Source organism: Rhyacophila brunnea, unplaced genomic scaffold (assembly GCF_057557595.1).
Source record: "Rhyacophila brunnea isolate RB1 unplaced genomic scaffold, BYU_Rbru_1.0 scaffold_11, whole genome shotgun sequence".
Lineage (NCBI taxonomy): Eukaryota > Metazoa > Arthropoda > Insecta > Trichoptera > Rhyacophilidae > Rhyacophila > Rhyacophila brunnea.
In genome coordinates this window covers 5,378,463-5,393,283 of record NW_028232763.1, presented here as the reverse complement: position 1 = coordinate 5,393,283, position 14,821 = coordinate 5,378,463, and the positions used below count along the sequence as shown (strand labels likewise).

Here is a 14,821-nt window from a genome sequence, read left to right as displayed (position 1 = left end):
TGACACATTGGAAGTTCCAATAAAAATGTCACGAATTCTAATAATACTAATAATACGTGATAAATAGTAAATAACTATGAGCGGAATGCAGAAATATTAATTTGTCATAACTAAAATTTCATTAGCAGAAAACACTATGCAGAAACATTGTCCTTACTTAAGATCATGTTAACCTCGTCTTAAAGCTTCGTTCTTTTTTTCTATTGAAAATAATACCATATTTAATAATTCTCTTTCCTGTAGTTTAGGTAAATTATTTTATAATTGTTAAACGATAACAAAAATATGACAACTGCACTTTATAAATGCAATACCTATAAATACATATTAATATTTAATTATAATACTCTTATGTTTCCGTTATCAGTCATTATACGTGATTCCACAGGCACCGCAAGATATTTTTTTTAACATAGTAACACTAGCGTCAAGTGTCATTCTGTCTGGCTATCTTGTATTTCTGCGGGCTGGCGTATAAAAAGTAAAATAAAATTCTGCAAGTACGTGCCAAACGAGTTAACACTATCGATATCAATATTGAGATAAATTGTTAAATGAATTTGAGTTTATGGACTGTTTTATAGACACGCGAATTAATTTTGACAGCAGCTGTCAGTGGTAAATGGTAATACAGAAGGGGGCGTGTTCATAACAAAAGTAGTCTATGGTTAAGGATTCCTTAACTCTATATTCAGTATAGTCTATAGTTAAGTCGTCCTTTTCGGCAACTTATCCTTAAGATCGAAATATTGAATTCTGCATTCCACTCTATAAATAAACAGATGGAATTTGTGCTTTTACATAATTTTTTTTCGCAAGTATTATTATCATTTTTTTCTGGATTTGAAGATAGATTTGAAAATATGTTTAATTAATAACTCAGGATAGGGTATGATATCCTGTAGTTGCTGGCTCTATTCCCATCTATTTTTGCTACCCTTCTCCGAGTAGGCGATTATTTATACATCGTCGGTTCCACCATACAACCATTTCCAACATTCTTTCAATATGGTTTCAAAAAGTTTGATCTAAGTCCATTCATTGCACACATATCGTTATTGTAATATATCTTGATACTTATTTTTACTTTCTTTCTTTTAGGTTGGGCTTATGACATGAAGACAGTTTCCGCTGAGATGGTTAAGAAACGAGTCGCAAGAACTGGTGACGGAACTCACAAGTATAGCATAGAAGAGAAAGCTCTCCATGCTCAGACAGCTCATGATACACACGAGCATGAACATTCCCACGAGAACGCAGTGTGGGGATGGGATGACAAGGACATGACCGAAGAAGAAAGATCATGTGCTGAATACATACACAAGAAGGAAAATTAATTTTAAGGATGACGATGGAAACTGACAATTAATCAGCACCATAATATTTATTTAGTTTTAAGAGTCCAATTCAGTTTTGTTTGAAAATGTGTATAGTGTCGATGAAAAGTGTGTGAATGTTAAGTGAAAATTGAGAGATATAAAAACGCTGATGTTTAAAGTATAATTAAAAACAGTTGGCAATATAAAATTTTCATATTTTTATGGTTCCATCTTCCGAGTAGAGGATTGGCTGCCAAATTGCATATTGGGTCTAGTAAGATAAGAATATGTGTTTAGTTTACTATGGTTAAATGATTGTGTAAGACTAAAGGTATTTATAACATAAATGGCAAGTAAGAACAAATGTATATTTTAAATCACTAAATGCAATCTTTCATTCCGACCAAAACAAAAATATTTAGCAACGAAGACACTTTAAGATGTTTAAAAGTATGTTAAAGATATATTTTTTTAATAATTAATGTTAATAAATATTATGTAAGCCAAACTAGTTTACCATGAAGCATTTAAAAAAAAAAATGTATTGTAAAATTGATTTTATAATGACAACCAAGCTGATTTAGTTGTATTCCGTCACTTATCTTATAGAACTGTTAATAATTTGCTCAATAATTTAATGTTTATGTTAAAATAACAAGTTTATAAATAAAAATATTGGAATGTGTGTATAAAATAATAATTAAGACTGGATGATACGAAATTTCTCTTGATTCTGTCAGTAGTGAAATGTATATTTTAATCTCTACTGTAAATGAACTGAAAAAAAATATATAAAATTCAAATGATTATTTGAAATAATTGAAAATACTGAATATTAATGAACAACGTTGACACATTTTTACACAATATTTTATTTATAATCGTATTACAAAAATTATTCCACAAATAATTTTAAGAAGTCCAATTTGACTGGAAAAAGTCCACGGATAGCAGTTATACTTAAAATACCCGTAAATAAAATAATGTGGATACTTAGAATAAATATTGTAAATAATGATATTTTGTTTAGTAATATTAATGAATAAAAATATCATTATGTCTCGCAACACATACATATCGTCGTGTTTTGTAAAAAGGGCGAATCAACCAAAATGCTACTTTACAGGAGGAGGGTTTTTAACTTTTGACATTTATTTGTTTTTTACCTGTGGATGATTATAAATATCTGACAAGTTTATAATAAAGCTTAGAAAGAATACTGTCATTATAATAGGTATTTTTATATAATATTTTAAATGGCCTAATATGTCACATTTGCTTTTTATTTTGTAATTTTAATTAATTTAATTTTAGTCGATTATCGTTTTTAAGTACTTTACTGTGGAGATAAAAATTCGCCGTTTTTACACAACAAAGCTAGTAGGGTACATATTGTATTTTCATTAAAAACTCGATTTCGCCAAAATTGTTGATTCGCCCTTTTTACAAAACACCGACGATATTTGTAATTATTATTCTCTGTATTTGGTCATACTAAATATTGCATACATAATTATTATGACACATTACTCAATATAATATTGAATAATCTTAAAAAAAATATTTGTGTTTTATATTAAATTTTTCAAGAGTATTTTAAAAAGCAGGCTAAATACAGCCGCCTTAAAAGGAACAAACGTATATTATTAGTCTACTAAATTAGCTTCTCTCTTACCAAACCGATTTCCCTTAATTTGTGTAAATTAATATACGTCGATCAAAAGAATAAAATCATACATTTAACAGCTTACCATTAGTGTAAATAAATCTCTTTATATTAAAAATTATATCTGTTTGGAAACATAATATTATAATAACATAATATCCATCATATATTTTTTTGTTTCTATTGAATTCGAGGTATAAAATATGTAGTTCAAATACACAAAAATATTATAATATAGAATTGATAAAATTACAAAAATGTGAAAATTCTAAATATAAATTTGTTAAAAGTTTACCAAAGGAGAATATTAATTGAAATTGAGGGTTATTCCTGAGGAAAAACAAGGAATAAATAATTAATTACTGTTAATAGAAAAATAAAAAAATGTGAAGAAAATATTAAAAATAGATAATTTTTTTTATAATATATTAGGTATACCGAATAACAGTGTGATGGGAATAACTTTTAGATGAGAGATGAGTGAAAAAGTGTAGTAGGTATTTTTATAATTACTTATGTGTAGTTAGTTATATTATAAGTTTTAGAAAAATGTTTTGATTTTGTAAAAAAAGCAGTTATTTATTAAATAATCTTTAAAAATAAAACATGTTTACTTATTATTTGTTAAATATCGTATCGGAGATCTTCCATTTCACCAGATCATCCGGAGTGCATCTTGTAGTTCACAGTCTGTTGTGGGCTTTCCATCTGATGAAGCACAGAAAAATAGTTTTGGTCCACATCAAAAAATATCCACAAAAAAATGTAATTGGTTCTAAAGCATTGGGAGGAGACGGAATAACAAAATCTTACAGGCGCCACTGACTTCCACATTTACCCTTCCGAATACTTAGAGCGGAATGCAGAAACATATGTCATAACTAAAATTTCCTTAGCAGAAAACACTATGCAGAAACATTGTCCTTCCATATTTAAAAATTCCCTTTCCTATAGTTTAGGTAAATTATTTTATAATTGTTAAACGATGACAACAATATGACAACTGCATTTTATAAATGCAATAACTATAAATACATATTACTATTTAATTATAATACTCTTATGTTTCCGTTATAAGTCATTATACGTGATTCCACAGGAACCCCAAGATATTTTTTTAACATGGTAACACTAGCGTCAAGTGTCATTTTATCATCTGGCATCTTGTATTTCTGCGGGCTGGCGTATACAAGTAAAATAATATTCTGCAAGTACATGCCAAACAAATTAACACTATCAATATCCATATTGAGATAAATTGTTAAATGAATATGTGTGTATGGACTGTTTTATAGCACGCGAATTTATTTTGACAGCAGCTGTCAGTGGTAAATGGTAATATGGAAAGAGGCGTGTTAATAACAAAAGTTGTATATGGTTAAAGATTCCGTAACTCTATACTCAGTATAGTCTATAGTTAAGTCATCCTTTTCGGCGACTTATCCTTAGGACCAAAATCTTAGATTGTGCATGCCGCTCTTAGAGTTTCTCGTCGTTTCAATCATTCGAATACATTCCCCATACCCAGACTTTTCGGTACTCTGAGTCTAGTGATAAACTACTAAGGTTGCTTACCTACGAGATATTGCGAGCAGTCACATCCACAAATGGTTATCGAATGCACGTGGCCCAACGGTCATATCAAAGATCATTAGGATTGTTAGTGTCCGTTTGTGTTTTGTTTTTTCGGATGCCCAGACGGTTGCAATAATTCCTGAGTGTCACAGATCTTCCAGTGACCACAGGTCTTGCATGCTGTAGAATGATGAAAGGAGTATGACCAAGCTGCTGACAAGGATGTTCGACAGTCAAATCATCCGTCGCACGATCCTCAGTCATGACGTCCTGACGAAGAGGAAGAAAAAGTAAAATACCATTCAACTAAATAATTTATATTTTTCCATCCCCGGCGGGCGGTCCGAACCCGAACCGCCCCCCTTTTTGCACATGCAATAATAATGACAAACCGATTAAATATTGCAAATAATGTATTTCTTAAATCAATATAAACCACTGACACCTGTTGAGCGTATTAGAAATGTATCATACAATCGTTATCTTCATTGAAAATTTTTTTATACTCAACAAAAAGTTATTAATTTTTTAACATAGAGGGTTATTACATTTATTGTAAGAAAATTTTGGCGAAAAGAAAGGTATTTTTTACACAAATAATAAAATATTGGTCTATATCTCACTACACATACAGATAAATAGAATATCAAAAATGTCAAAAATAAAAAGGATTTCAAGTTATAAACATTTATATTTTTATAAAAATTGGTGTTTTTTAAATTAAATATAAAAAATATTATAACGATGAATTAGTCAAAAATCTAAACGACAAAAAATTTAAAACTTAATAAACTAAATTTTAATGATAAGTGTGACCATAAAATATAATATAATAATAAGATGTGACCCAGCAAACGAATTCACATTTTATTACATTTTTTTACAATAAAATTGTAAGTTTATCTTTTAATTGAAAAAAAAAAATAAAATCTTTTTAATGTTTTCAGATAAGTACATGTTTATAAATTAATACAGTTGAAATTGTAAATTATCAAAAACAAATCTCAAATTCCAAGCTTTGTATTTTTCCGCTAGGTTCTCGGCTGGCGTGCCTCTCCCCCTTAATACTATCTTTTTAGACAAGGATTGCGTCTTAGATATCAAACTTACGTACACAAGCGACATGATGAGAAAATAAATGAAACGATTTTTATGAAATAATAAAAAAAATGTTCCGGGACAAGTATTAAATTCGTTATTGAAAATTTTCCTCTAGAATCAGGAATTTTTAGCTTTTCAACCCATTTTCCCACCTCCAATCGGTTTAAAAAAAACCCGATAAAAAAATGTTAAGTATGTATTTTATTTGATATTTGAAATGGTGGTTTATTTTATAGTATAACAAATAAGGTATCATAATCATAATATTTCCTACAAAGTCTACAGAATGTTCATACTCAATTCATTTCACCAGGCACGTGGGCCCTCAATATGAATACCAATTGACTTTTCTATATACTCAAGTTGATTTGTTTTATCTAGTTTGCTGTCATTCATACATAATGTGACCAAATGACCCGTTTTCACCGGGACAGTCCCGTTTTCAGGTGGCGTGTCCCGGTCTCCCCGAACACAGCTTCGGGACGCCAAAATGTCCCGTTTTCGAAATATTTTTTTTCGCTATATTGTAGACTAATGTGAACAGACGTCCCGTTTTCACCGGGATCAGTGGCGCACCCAGGATTTAATATTGGGGGGGGCCCAAGGAAGAGAATGTAAATTAGTCCTATAAGCTCTTTTTCTTCTTCACAGCCTAATTTCTCGTTTATCGGTCTTTTGTCTATTGCACTCGGTGAACCTACACCATGGTCCCAACATCCTGAAACGGGCCCTCAGGCTAGGATATTTGGAGTCCCCCTACCTACCGCTAAGATTAAAGGCAGTGTGAAACACTACATTAACGTTTTTCATATTGTGTTTTAGTTCAAATTAAGGGTAGGTACTTATACAGTGAATTATTGGCGATTTTTAATACATCTACTTTAATAATGGAGCTGTCGAGTATCGACACATAATAATCAAAAAATATATTGCACAATTATATAAGTAATTGAAAATATTCATGGCCATGAAGTATAATAGCGCCGTAGGCGACTTTTTTTACTATTAAAGCTAATTTATGATGTGTGTTTATCTCACTTATCTCGTCAACCCGACACGCCGGGCCCCCCACAGCCCGGGCCCTCAGGCTAGAGCCCTGTCAGCCCTCCCCAGCCATGACCTACACCACTCCGGTATTCGGGTGGACACCGAGAATTTTTTGACAGTTCCATTAGGGATTGGGTTTCTAAAAAAACTTGACATTAGTGTTTCGAAATTTTTGTGTTAGAAATTAAAATCTAAGAAATTTTTCTAAAAAGGGTGCTGGAGAATTATTACAAATCATTTTTTTGCCGTGTTTTTATTTGTCTAAGCTCAAAGGTATAGTTTATTGGCTTTCAATTTCAATGTTTAAAATCATTCTGATAATTTTCTTTTTTGGGGGGTGCCAGGGCCCCTTGGCTCCCCCCCTGGGTGCGCCACTGACCGGGATAGTCCCGTTTTCAGGCTGCGTGTCCCGGTGTCCCTGACCACAGCTTCGGGATGCCAAAATGTTCCGTTTTTGAAAAGAAAGAAATTTGTGATCAAGATACAGAAATATTTGATGAGTATTCACTTTTTTCTAATTACATTACACCGCAAAAAGTGTCTGAATGGAACACTGGGAATGTTTCAACCGAAAGTCGTTAGATGGAGTTGTTTAAACACTTTTGCGCCAATAATTTGGATCACAAATATTTTCGTATAATAATTATTGAATATATTTTATGTCTGCCCGGCACTAATGCACCAGTAGAAAGGGTCTTCTCTCTTATGAATAAGTTGTAGACGAGTGAAAAAACACAGTTGAAAGTAGATATCCTTTAAGCAATGTTAATTATAAAAGTAAATTCGAAAAAATCCTGCCATGAATTTCATTCGTTTTTGAAATCAACACCAGATATACTAAATTTGTTCTTCGGAAAAATATAACATCATGTATTCATAACTGTGTGTACTTTCATAATAAATAAAATAATATGTACTATTAAAAATATGTACGAACTCAAGCGTTGTATGCGCCAACTCAAACATACCTTCCGATAATCTTCAAATAAATAAATAAAATAGATTACCTAATATGACATGAAAAAACATTACTATCTTGTCAATAAATTGTATTGTATGAAAGTGTAAGGCGCCTAAAATGGATAAGTACCTACGTTTTTTAGGTGTCCCGGTTTGGGGGACAAAATAAATGGTCACGTTATTCATATATCATACGTCGAAGAGTCGGAGATTTTATTGCCTCCAATATATGTATAAGCATTTTACCTACGGAAGTACAATTAATGCAAGATCTACTTCCAAACGTGTTAAATCTAATGAAATTTTGACTGAAGAATAAAAAAAATTTAAGACGTTCTCATCATATTCCAACTGTATAAAAGTTTATTATTATAAAACCTATATTATTTTATTTTATTTTGCCAAAAGCCGGATGAAAGGGTTATCATTTGACAACAGATAATTAAAAAAACAGGTTTTGAAAATGTGTAACAGTGCACTTCTTGCGGATGAGACCAAGTTCTGCATTTACACAATATCTGGGTTAAGTGCATTTGAAGATAAAGGATATTAAAAAGAAATTTGTATACTTATACGAGAAAATTAAATTGAAAATAATGCATATTATAATTCTTACCCATTTTCTGTCTGGCATTTATTATTGCAATTTTTAACACAGTGTCAGTCAAACCAACACTAACTCTTTAAGTGGATATATTTTTACCATTCTGCAGAATTTTATGACTATTAAAATTTACAATTTAAAACCATAATAAGACATTATTTTTAAGGGGGGACGTGCGCCGCGTAGGTCAAAATGGAGCTTTTATGCTATTTTCAAAGCATGATTCTGGACATTCCTTAAACGTTGTAGATAATCTATTTATATAATTTTGAAGCCTTATTGTCTTTTATATTTATTTTAAACTTTTAATGACTACATAAAGTATTTTTATTACATAAAATAGTATTCTTTTAAACCTCTCGATCTAATGTTTTAGAAAATAGTTATATTTCAGTACATCCATGTTCAGTAGTGTGAAGATTTTTTTAAAAGCATTTATAAAATCATTAGTAAAATTTATGTCGACATTATTATAGTGAAATATTTACGATAAAAAATTATATTGATAACCTCTGTGATCCCAAATTTGACAAGAATTAGGCATTTTATTATTCAAAAAATGGGCAAGATTTACACATTTAAAGATAATTCTAAAGATAATGATTATAAGCTATATTTTTGACCATTCAAATATGATAAACATTCTACGAATAATGTTTGCTTTATAATAATTATTGACCTAAGAATAAGGTAGTATTTTTTTGAAATACGCCATTCCTATTGGTATTTCCCTGTAGCTAAGCTACACCATACGGCCGTAGCCATAAATTTACAAACGGTTAATGAAGTAGGGAGTAAGATCATGGTGACGCGCGTGTTTGAACATGTACCGTTTAAAAAAAAAAAAATCGGTTCGGTTTAGGCACATTGATCGAGAGGTTTAGAAGAATACTATTTTATCTAATAAAAATACTTTATGCAGTCATCAAATGCTTAAAATAAATATAAAGTATAATAAGGCTTCAAACTTATATAAATAGATTATCTACAACGTTTAAGGAATGTCCGGGGTTATGCTCTGAAAATACCATAAAATCTCCATTTCGACCTACGCTGAGCATGTGGGCCGTTAAAGGTGAACTTGAATAAAATTATATTTTTTGATACTAATTAGAATTTATGTCTTTCATGACACTTATACTTACTTATGAAATGAGATGTTAAATGAAACAATGGAATTATGTCATTAAAATATATCCTAATCTAAATAAAAGTAATGCACACTTTAATGTGTTTATAAAATCAGATTTATTCAAGATAATATACTTTACTGTTGACGGAAATATTTTTTAAAACACTTTTATATTAATATTTCCATCCAAATTTCACGCAATCAGGTTCAGATTTTTATATAATAACGGTATAATAATTTGTAATCCCGTTATTTTATTTTGCATAGGCCTGAAGACGTTGAACGTCGATATATGGGTTGCGAAGCGAATAACAGTATTTATTAATTTAATGAAAGAACGTTTTTTTAATTTGTTTATTTAAAAAAAATACAATTTGAAATCAGTCATTTAATTTAATGTTCTTGTACAATGAAAATAGGACGATTTAGTTGAGAATAATTATTACTAGGTATTAAACAAAGTATGTTTTATTAAGATCTTATTTTTTTGTAATATACTTACATAAATTTCATTAATTGTCTTAAACTGTCAATTTATAGAAAAAATACATGTCTTAATTAAAATAAAACACAGTATGCATCGTTATACAAACTAATGATTATTAAATAAATTACGTAGTATTTATGTACAGATTGTATTTTATTTTAATTAATCACATACATGACTGATTTTTATACATAGTTATAAGTATAATAGTATATAATAACAACCTACACATATATGTTTAAAAAAATAAATACTTAAATATATAAATAGCAAGATTTTTCAGTCTTAAAATTTTCAGTGTAATATGTACATGTAGAATTGAGCAAGTAAGCATAATATTTTTAATGCAATTATACACAGATAAGCGACATAATATTGTTATATTTTATATTAAAATATTCACTTGAATTAGAGAAATTTAATTAATAAAACATATTTACGGATGTCACTTCTAAGCACCATTGGCTGATATTTTATAAAATAGGTCATCCGTAAATGATTTAACACGTTTTTTTTTACTATTTTGACCCCCCCTCCCTTCCATCTGAAATAAAAAAGGTTGAAAGTTTTGGATTTAAATTATTTATCTAAGCACGAATCGATAGTCACCAGAAAACGGCCGATTAGTATTTAGTGATTAGTAACATACTATGCATCTCGGCCTAACAAAGTAAACATAATTATTTAGGTAAACAGGTAAATATTACATCAACGTACACATTGCAAAATTAACAAAATATTATTACAAATGGCAAGGTGTATAAGAGCTATTAATTGTTAAATATTATTTATGTTTCATACTAGCCATACTTTTTAAAATTGTTATTTTTAAATTCATCTTCAAAATGATTATTATTATTAATATTATGAAAATGTTCACTGTCTTCAAATTCCTCTTCCCTAAAGTTATTTAAATGTAAATTATGATTTTCAAAATGTGGCGGGAATCTGTCGTTCTGGTGTTCTGAATAACTGTCTTCCACATCCAGCGTCTCTTCGTCATATCTTGATGTTGTTAACCGCGAAAACGCATTAAAATTCTGTAAAGGAGGGTGATGAAATTGTGGCCTTTTGTAACTTGACGAACCCTCGTGATAAGAGTGAGGATGGAAGCTTTCGTGGTGTATCATGGGTGGGGGTTTTTTCTCGTTTTTGTAACCATCGTTGACGTATATCACCTTCTTCTCGTATGTATCGCTGAACGCGTTGTTCCTCATCAGTGTGAAAATGGCGCCCATTAATGCCATCTGATTTAGCATGCCCACTCCTATTATCATCATTTTCATGGCTGGCAGAATAAATGGGAGGATTGCTGACATTATCAAAGGTGGAATCAGTAGCATGGGGATGATGCGATAGAAGCCTTTTTTGGGAAATTTCATCCCCCTTGGTACCTGTACGTCAGGATCTGGAATCATAACAATAATTATGATGCATTTCTGCTAAAATATCGACTAACACACATAGTATCTAGATAGGTAGTAAAATAATTGGGTCACTGTTATATTATTTTTTAAACATTGTATTGGTTATTTAAATCTATAAATATTATTATATTTTAGTTTTAGTAAAAACTATTGTACAAATACAATGTGAATTTTGCCCGCCTCAAGAAGAAGTTTGTAAATAAAAAAAAACTACGAAAAATGTATGTTACCCATTATTTGATAATTGATTGCGGAAAATGTAATATTTTAATATGTCAGATTTTTTAATAATTTATTTTATTACTTTATGGTTGTTCACAGTATTCATAGATGGGTAAAAAATACACTAGTGTAACTAATGAAATTTACAATAATTTCAAACTATTCAAATTCATGAATAATACGTTCCAATTCGTATTATTAATCAGTATTGGCGGTAAACAAAGCTGAGTACACAGTTATTGATTGTCATTGTTATTTTTATTCAATATAATAGTGAGTAGATAATAAATGGGCTCTAGATTAAACTTGTGAATCTCTTCGCACATGCAATTACTATTGTCCAGGTACAATATATCAACAGTATTATATTAATTATATGGCCATCTGATTTGTAATATTGGACTATATTTTGTGATGAATTCATAAATAATATGTATTTTAGTACAAATAAAATTCATCATGTCAAAACTATAATATTTAAAATACATGTCTACGATATCCTGATTACTAATTGAAAGTTATCAAGAATTACACTATATATATAACAATATAGTTGTCTCTCCATTTTATTTGTTATTTAAAACTTTTTGTACTAATGTATTTTAAATAATATGCTTATTAGAAATGTACATTGATTATATTATTTTGCTGAGTATTCTGTTATCGAATAAAACATCATTGCAATTATTGTAATAGGTACATATTGTATAAAGAAAACTAATACACGAGCATAATTATGTAAACATAAATAGATACGCCATATTGTATTTAAATTGAAATATTATTTTCAAATTTTGATAATCTTCTATTTTTTAATATAATTATGAATTGATTTAAAAGCTTATATAGACATCAGAGTATGGGACAGAATAGACTCTAAAACTACCCGCGCCATTCAGATCGTTCATTCAGACTTTCTGTGGTTGGTATCGAGGTTAAGGGTTACATCCCTGGAAAATTCAATTTCCCTACCTCGTGCAACGACAATGGGCACAATGTTTTCTAACCATATTAGAGTTAACCAATTTACACACAAATAAAATTGAGATATATTTAATTAGAGAAATTCGAGAAAGATTCGTTAAAATGCCAAACATGTTTTATGATTTATATAAAGTAATATTTTATAACACAAAATAGTTATTATGTACCTTTTTTGATATCCAATGTTACAGATCCGTTGACAGCTGGTTTTAAATCAACAGCGATTCCTGGATACAAAAACAGCTTCATAGATTTATCTTTTAATAAATCTTTATATCCCTTGAACATCATTTTATTTAAATCTCCTTCTTTATATAGCTTATAAGTCTCCCATTTGAAATCCTTTTCAATTTCTGACTTCAAATCAAAATCTATCGAAACATTTTCAGACTTGCTGGTGTTTTTGATTATTTTCTGTATTCTGTCCATTCTTTGTATAAAAAATATCTTTAAACAAACGCTCAATCCTCGATTTCCTACACAATTAAATATTCGCACTGGCCATATTTTTTCAATCGAATTATTACTGTCATTATCAATATAAAGATTATCTTCAACTAATTTAGTTAAATTGAGAATCTTTTCTTGTATATTACTATGTGTTTTCATATAATAATCTCTCTGATATTGACGTAAAAAATCCAAATTTATTATCGAATGCTCAACCTTTGTAGTATTGTTATTATTAATATTTGAATGATTAGTTTGTATTGGTTGTTCATTAATTTTGTCCGTTAAGTTGTCATCGCTGTATTTAGATGAATATTTTGATTCTACATTATTTATCAAAATGGCAATGCTGGTTATAAATAATAATAAATAAGGGATTGTTTTAAGTCGCAATGAGCCTGTTTTTAACGTCATGATGATTGTTTATACAAAACGGTTGATTTTGAAAATGGTTTTCGCGGCTATAACCGAAATGACATCGTGCGGTTATAGGTCTCGCAGTTTTCGTCTGAATGTAGTTTTATCGCGATAAAAATGTCGCGGTTTTTTAAAATGCGGTCCACCGTGATCGGATATCTTCGCGATACTGCGCTCTATAACTAACTGGCAACATTGGGATGTCGTCTTATTGGTTGGCCAAGCGAGCGTTGTGAACTGCATCGCTCGAACAAGGAAGCGCTTTGAAAATGAGAACAGTGAGTATAGAAACAAAATAATGTTAGTGGCTACTTGCGCATGGCATAACAGAGAAGGTTTAAAAGAAAATGTAATAAAAAGATCGATTATTGCACAGACTACTGTATATCCAGTTTTTACAAAAATTGAATTGTTAATCTGGACATTCGAGAGAGTCTCATTCAAATAAATAATAGAAACTCAATAATTAGGCAATTTGATAGGCATTTCATGTAGGACCTACTAGTTCAAATGATCGCAGTTAGATATAAGGCTCGTAGCTTAATTGGTTAACGCATATAGGCGCGATACCAGTGGATACGGATTAAAATCCCGACGATCATCGTATTTTTTTCAAATGTGATTATTTCTAGTATGTATATAATATCTGAAGTGTTTTCAAGTAGTATAATGAAAATGTAGTAAGGTGGCCGCGGTGGCCGCGCTGCTTAAGCGTTGGACTATCACGCCGTGGGTCTCAGGTTCGAATCCTGGGTCTGGCAAGTACAAATATTGTTTTTCAATTTGTGTGTGAGTCAGGGTATAGACTAATAGGTTGAGCAAGTGGCTGACACCCATTTCTCGTAAAAAACAAAATCTGTTAATACAAACCTCTACCCTGTGGAGGCCCATATGATCCTATTAGGATCGGACATGGTCGAAAAAAAAAGTATAATGATGTGCAATATATCTCCATTGCTATTTTCTACTGCAGGTATTCCAAACCTTGTGCCCACGGATGCAGGTGCACCCATGAACAGTATTGAATGCGCAAAAATATTTTTTGAGTTGGTTGATTGGATAATTAGGTATATTAATTTTTATCATTTACGAACAAAAAAACTAATTTTTTACTTTAGTAATATTTAAAACTGCATACATTTTGGCGCTTTGTTAATGTAACACCAGCAGTGTTACCTCCTAGTAGGGAAACTGTATAAATTTTAGTCTATTTGTAGTTATGCTGTTGTTGGATTGTCTCAATGCACTGATTTTTGTAGGTACTTACTTCAAACTTATTCAAGCAAAATGCCAAAATGTTTATCTGGAAATTTTCCGTTTGAAAAATGATATGCATTGCTAAATATTAGCGAAATTTGTAAAGCGCTTCAGTTATATGACTTATTTTTATCGTAATAAAGTAGGGTGCAGGTGGCTTAATTGGTAAACTA

General features: G+C 30.2%; 2 protein-coding genes across 2 annotated transcripts in view; one reads left to right on the top strand and one right to left on the bottom strand.

Moving 5' to 3' along the window:
* The window catches only part of LOC147078300 (acyl-CoA Delta-9 desaturase-like), a 95,346-nt gene extending 93,137 nt beyond the window's left edge, over nt 1–2,209 (top strand). The window contains exon 8 of the mRNA XM_085958305.1: nt 1,102–2,209. Coding sequence (XP_085814431.1) covers nt 1,102–1,337 — 236 coding nt within the window. The 3' untranslated portion in view covers nt 1,338–2,209. The remainder of the gene's footprint in view (nt 1–1,101) is intronic.
* A 1,083-nt stretch (nt 2,210–3,292) lies between these two features.
* On the bottom strand, nt 3,293–13,548 carry LOC147078299 (uncharacterized). The gene is made up of 3 exons (XM_085960452.1): nt 12,692–13,548; nt 10,772–11,299; nt 3,293–3,315 (listed from the first exon to the last, which is right to left on the bottom strand). Exons 1-3 carry the CDS (start codon nt 13,386–13,388, stop codon nt 3,293–3,295), a joined length of 1,248 nt encoding a protein of 415 aa, XP_085816578.1. The 5' UTR covers nt 13,389–13,548.
* Nucleotides 13,549–14,821: the final 1,273 nt, after the last annotated feature.

Bases quoted from the DNA above. Each gene is read 5' to 3' on its own strand.
- LOC147078299 (XM_085960452.1), bottom strand. From the start codon at position 13,388: ATGACGTTAAAAACAGGCTCATTGCGACTTAAAACAATCCCTTATTTA. The intron at 11,300-12,691 runs GTACATAATAAC...TTATGATTCCAG, and splicing joins AACATTGGATATCAAAAAAG to ATCCTGACGTACAGGTACCA. The intron at 3,316-10,771 runs GTGAACATTTTC...GTTTTTCCTCAG, and splicing joins GGAAGAGGAATTTGAAGACA to GAATAACCCTCAATTTCAAT.